This window comes from Myotis davidii, unplaced genomic scaffold, assembly GCF_000327345.1.
Source record: "Myotis davidii unplaced genomic scaffold, ASM32734v1 scaffold3578, whole genome shotgun sequence".
NCBI lineage: Eukaryota > Metazoa > Chordata > Mammalia > Chiroptera > Vespertilionidae > Myotis > Myotis davidii.
In genome coordinates this window covers 212,789-218,632 of record NW_006289094.1, presented here as the reverse complement: position 1 = coordinate 218,632, position 5,844 = coordinate 212,789, and the positions used below count along the sequence as shown (strand labels likewise).

Here is a 5,844-nt window from a genome sequence, read left to right as displayed (position 1 = left end):
GGATGTGCCCGCAACCCAGGTCCATGCCCTTGCTGGTTTGATTCCCGTCAAGGGCACATGCGCGGGTTGCAGACTTGGTCCCCTTCAGTGGGCACATCTGAAATGTGCATCCACGAAGAGTTCCCGAGTCACGCTGGCACTGCTGGTCTGGGGAACACAGGTCCTGCGTCACATCCTCTCTCACTTTGGGAATAAGTGCGTTCGGGAAGGCTGACGGGTGCAAACCAGAAACAATTGCAAACCCAACCAGGGGCAGACTGCTCCCATCTGTGGCTGGCAATTTTCCTCTTACAGAGCAACAATCCCAGGCCCAGCCCTAGCATCCCTGAGAGCAGTTACACCTCCTGGAACCACTCACTTCCTCTGGGAGGGAACCTGAATTACCATTTATAGCTGCCAGAAGAGAGCTTTCTCTCTTTCTTTTTTTAAAAATATATTAATTGACTTTTTTTACAGAGAGGAAGGGAGAGGGATAGAGAGTTAGAAACCTTGATCAGCTGCCTCCTGCACACTCCCCACTGGGTATGTGCCTGCCACCAAGGTACATGCCCTTGACCAGAATCGAACCTGGGACCCTTAAGTCCGCAGGCTGACACTCTATCCACTGAGTCAAACCGGTCAGGGCAAATTTTCAACTTATTGTTAAAATATAATAAATTCATGATCTTGAAATAGAAAAGGATTTCTTAAGAAAGACACAAAAAGCACTAACGATTCAAGGGAAATACCGTTTCAAATACATGGCACTGTCTTTATTTTCTTTTTAATATATTTTTATTGATGGCAGAGAGGAAGGGAGAGGGATAGATAGAAACATCAATGATGAGAGAGAATCATTGATCAGCTGGCTGCCTCCTGCACAGCCCCTACTGGGGATGGAGCCCACAACCCCGGCATGTGCCCTTGACCAGAATTGAACCTCGGACCCTTCAGTCCACAGGCCGACGCTCTATCCACTGAGCCAAACTGTCCACGGAGCACAGGCCGTGGCCACGGGAGGAGGACGTCCAGACGATGGCGGGGCCCTGTGGAGAGTAAAGGTACCCAGAAGCACACCCACCTCTCCTATGCGGGTTCTGATGGGGCAAGAGCAGGGGTGGGCAAACTTTTTGACTCGAGGGCCACAGTGGGTTCTTAAACTGGACCGGAGGCCGGAACAAAAGCATGGATGGAGTGTTTGTGTGAACTAATATAAATTCAAAGTAAACATCATTACATAAAAGGGTACGGTCTTTTTTTCCAATAGTTTTATTTATTTCAAACGGGCCATATCCGGCCCGCGGGCCGTAGTTTGCCCACGGCTGGGCAAGGGTCTGGTTGAGTGCAGGCATTTGGGCTCAGGCATTTTCCCCAGCATCCCCCAATTTAGTCCAGATGGAGGTCTGGGGGGTGGGGAGGAGAGCGGACCCTTGGCTGTGGTGGCCCCGCATGGATCTGGAAACCTGAGTGGGGGCCGTTTGATGAAAAAGTGCAGCCCTAACCCCCACAGCCTGCTCCCCACATCCTCATCAGACCCTCTCTGTTTCCTTTTTTAAAAAATGAAATCCTGCCCTGGCCGGTTGCTCAGTGGTTAGAGTGTCGGCCTGTGGACCAAAGGGTCCTGGGTTTGATTCCAGTCAGGGGCACGTACCTCAGCTGCCGGCTCCTCCCCGGCCCCAGCCCCGGTTGGGACAAGTGCAGGAGCCAACCAATCGATGCGTCTCACTCACATCGATGTTTCTCTCTGTCCTTCCCTCTCTCTTCCGCTCTATCTGAAAATCAATGGGGAAATATCCTTGGGGGAGGAGGAGGAGGAGGAGAAGACAGACAGACAGGAAGAAATCTTTTCGCCCGGTGGTGTGGCTCAGTGGTTGAGTGCTGACCCAAGAGGCGCTGGTTTGGTTCCCAGTCAGGGCACAAGCCCAGGGTGCGTGCAGGAGGCAGCTGGGTGTTTCTCTCTCTCCCTCTCCCTTCTTTCTCTCAAAATCAACAAAAACATATTTAAAAAAAACATTTTTATTGATTTCAGAGAGGAAGAGAGAGGGAGAGAGGGAGAGAGGGAGAGAGAGAGAGAGGAACATCAATGGTGAGAGTGAATCATGGATCGGCTGCCTCCTGCATGCCCCTACTGGGGATTGACCCTGCAACCCAGGCATGTGCCCTTAACTGGAGTCGAACCCAGGACCCTTCAGTCCGCCGGCCGACGCTCCATCCACTGAGTCAAACCAGCTAGGGCCACAAAAACGTATTTTAAAAATAACATGAAATCTTTGGAGGTTTCAGGAGAAGTGGAAAATGGCTGTCAGGGGACACCTCGAGACAGCGCTCCCGGCTCCCTGAGCCGCGTGGCCAGGCTGGGGGAGACTCCAGGTCAGAAGACACTGCAGACATGGTCAGTCTTCTGCGACCCTTGCCCAAGGTTTTGTACACACGGGACAGAACCACGCACGTCAGACTGTGGTCCTAGGACCCTGGAGATGGACAGCTGTCACCCGTGCATCGCTCTTACGCCTGCCGGGCCGCGAAGACTGTTCACCAGCATGTTGCCTCTGCTTGTATCTGGAGTTCTCCACCTTGAGCGTCAGAGTCACGTGGACGCTTCCTTGGAGCAGATAGTGGGGGGCAGCCCAGGGTTCAGATTCAGTGGCTCAGTGCGGCGTGGGTGGTATAGTGGTGAGCATAGCTGCCTTCCAGATTCAGTGGCTCCCGGGTGGGGCGACATTGCTGCTCGAGGTGCGCTGGGGACAACCTTTGTCCTGTAAAAACTTAGGTGCAAAGTAAGACACAGAATCAGTGCATCCAGAATCGGATTAATTATTGGCTCAGGCGTGTTCCCCAGCAAGGCCACAGCCCAGGGTCCTGGGTTCATCCGGAAGGGCCGCCAGAAGGACCTTGAGAGTAGCAATGCCGTCACTCCCCGGAGCACAAGACCATAAAGTTTTATGAGACACTCGCTCACCCTCTCACACCCTCCAACCCGCCGGTTACCCCTTACACACCAGGAAGCCGTCACTTCGGAGGAAGGAGGAGACATTGACGGCCTGCGCGGTCCCAGCAGCGGCAGCCACAATGCTCAGGTCTCTGCCTCAGGACACGTCTACCTCCTTCACCTGGAACCCCACCTGCTCCCCGATGCCGGAGATGTTCAGAGAGCAACACGAGGTGACCAACCTGGGGAGTCCCCAGAACCCAGGGCCCGTGATGTCCACCGTGGTCCACGTCCAGCCTGACACCGTGGTGCCCGACCACATCGTCTGGTCCCTGTTCAACACCCTCTTCTTCAACTACTGCTGCCTGGGCTTCGTGGCGTTCGCCTTCTCCGTGAAGGTGGGTGCGGGGGGCTTCCCCAGAAAGCCTGTGCGCCCCCACAGGGGTGCTGCCCAGACGGCCTTGGATTCGGGGAGCCCTCGTGAGCGCTTTCTGAGCAGATGTGCTGGGGGGTCGGGCAGCGGCTCACCCGGTGAGCATCCGCGTGGGGCTGCGTGGAGGGGCCTGGGACGGGCGCCACCTGTCTCCACCCCCTGGAGCTCTCCTTTCTGTCCCAACCACAGGGCTCCGTCCTCCACCCCTGCCCCTCAGGCCTCAAGTCTGGTCCATTGCTGTTCTCTCCTGAGGCCTGGAGAGGCTGAGGGGCTGAGAGGGAGCCCCCCTGGCCTGTCCTGCTCAGGCTCCAGGGAACAGGGAGGGGGTCGCTGACCTGGCTGAGGGCAGGCGGAGGTTGGTCTGGGCAGGGAGCAGCCAGAGCCGGGCCTGAGTCACAGCACCCGGCTGTCCCCGGGGCTCGTCCACACCCCTCACCATCCCTTCTCCCCCAGTCCAGGGACCGGAAGATGGTGGGAGACGTGATGGGGGCCCAGAGCCATGCGTCCACCGCCAAGTGCCTGAACATCGTAGCCCTGGTCTTGGGCCTCCTCCTGACCATCGGACTCATTGTTCTCCTGGCCTTCACGTTCCCCCCATACTTTCATGCAGTGCAGCAGGGCATGCGGAACGGCAGAGGCTTCTAGTCGCCGCCATGGCAGGTGGCCGAGTCCTCCCCACCCCCTGCTGGCCCTCCCGGGCGCCCACCCCTTCCCCCTGCACCTGTGCACACACCTGTCTGCAGCTGAGCTCAATAAAGTGCACCTGTGCGTGACAATGCTGGCCTTTCCTGGGCAGGGGCACTGCCCGCCCGGCCTGCCCCTGTACAGCCCCCCTTGCTGCTCTGGGGGGTCCTGGCACTTTCTCAGATGGTCCTGGTTGCTGGCCTCCAGCTGGGAGCAGCGGCTGCACCGGGGGCCTAGGAGGGGGTCCCTCCTTCCCAGTGTCTGACCCTGACCCAAGGGGCACTGGGCCAGCTCATCCTTGGCCCTGAGGACAAGCCTGGTGACTCTGAGCAGCTGGGAGCAGCGGTGCTGGCTGAGGGCGGCCGGTGGGTCCTCTGGAGGCCACGGTGTCTGCACGCGGGGTGCAGGGTGCAGCCCGGGCCCCTAGCCCCTCCTGGGTGGTCCTCCAGCCCACCAGCTCTGTCCTGGCTCCTCTGCAGGGGGCAGGGTTAGGGGCAGCCAGTGGCCCGGGAGGGACAGAGGACTCAGCCCCGATGGACAGAACTCCTGAGAGGAAGGACCGATCCTCCCGCTGAGACCGAATGTTGGGACCGGAACCCGGATCCGTTGTCCGCTGGGACCGAAGGGTGAATCCGTGGACAGAAAGTGGCGGAGCCAGGGTGAAGCTTTCCTGACAGACCCCCACGTGAGGAGGGGGAAGGGCCCCACAGGGTGAACCTCCAAGTAGGCAGGGGGGACGGGTCCCACGGCGTCCCTTTTCCCTTGGTTGATAAAGGCTGCAGTTCCTCTGCCCTCATACCCCTCCGACCGTCCACCTCCTCCTGGAATTGGTTCCGATGGTGATTCCTGAGGCCCTCCTCCCTCTCGACCCTCCATTCCTCTGGGCTCTTCTTTTCCATCCGAATGAAGGCCTTTCTTCCTTCCCTTTATTTTGTAAACACGGACCTTTCCGGGTACTTCCAGTGTCCTTGTCCCATGTAAATGCAGCTGTTGCTGCTCCCTTGTCTTGTGGAGATGTCACTGCACCTGCTTCCTGGTGTTACAGAAGTGTGCCTTCTCCCAGTCTGCAGCCCCGCGCTTTTCCGTGGACCCCAATTCTAAGAAATTCCTAATCCTGCCTATGTTCCCCCCAAATGCCTTCTTCACCACCAAACCGTCTGGGCCGCTGGCTGGAGCTGCCGGTGCCAGGAAGGGCCCCCAGCCGATGGGCGCCCTGGGGCTCTGGGCCTGAGCCTTTGCCAGGGCCCGGGGTGCACATGGGGTGGAGCCGTCCTCACCGGGACCCCCATGCCCTGCACAGGCGCCTGGAGAGGCTGGAGAAGGCCCGGGGGCTGGTGTGGGGGAGGTGAGCCGCCTCCAGGAGCCTGGCCCTGGGGGCGAGGTGGGTCCTGCTGGCGCTGCTCTGTGGGCAGCAGCTGTCCCGCGCCAGAGGGAGGGACAACCCCCACCCACAGCCCCGGTGACAGCCCCGCAGCACCTGATCCTGGGCCCCGCGTGGTGCTTTGTCTGTGCTCAATAGGTCATCTCAATTTGACAAATTCAACATTCATTCATTATAAAAAACTTACCAAATTAGGTGTAGAAGGAACATACCTCAACATAATAAAAGCCGTACATGACAAGCCCACAGCCAACATCATACTCAATGGTGAAATGTTGAAAGTTTTTCCTCTAAGATTAGGAACAAGAAAAGGATGCTCATTCTCACCACTCCTATTCAATATAGTATAGTAAGTCCTTATTTAATATGGCCTATAGGTCCTTGGAAACTGTGACTTAAAGTGAAACGATGCCGAAACCGGTTTGACTCAGTGGATAG

General features: G+C 57.6%; 1 protein-coding gene across 1 annotated transcript; it reads left to right on the top strand.

Annotated features, from left to right (window-relative positions):
• Positions 1–2,917: 2,917 nt before the first annotated feature.
• LOC102755456 (interferon-induced transmembrane protein 1) lies at positions 2,918–4,117 on the top strand. Its single transcript, XM_006761351.2, has 2 exons — positions 2,918–3,306; positions 3,795–4,117. Exons 1-2 carry the CDS (start codon positions 3,049–3,051, stop codon positions 3,984–3,986), a joined length of 450 nt encoding a protein of 149 aa, XP_006761414.1. The 5' UTR covers positions 2,918–3,048; the 3' UTR covers positions 3,987–4,117.
• The last annotated feature ends 1,727 nt before the right edge of the window (positions 4,118–5,844 follow it).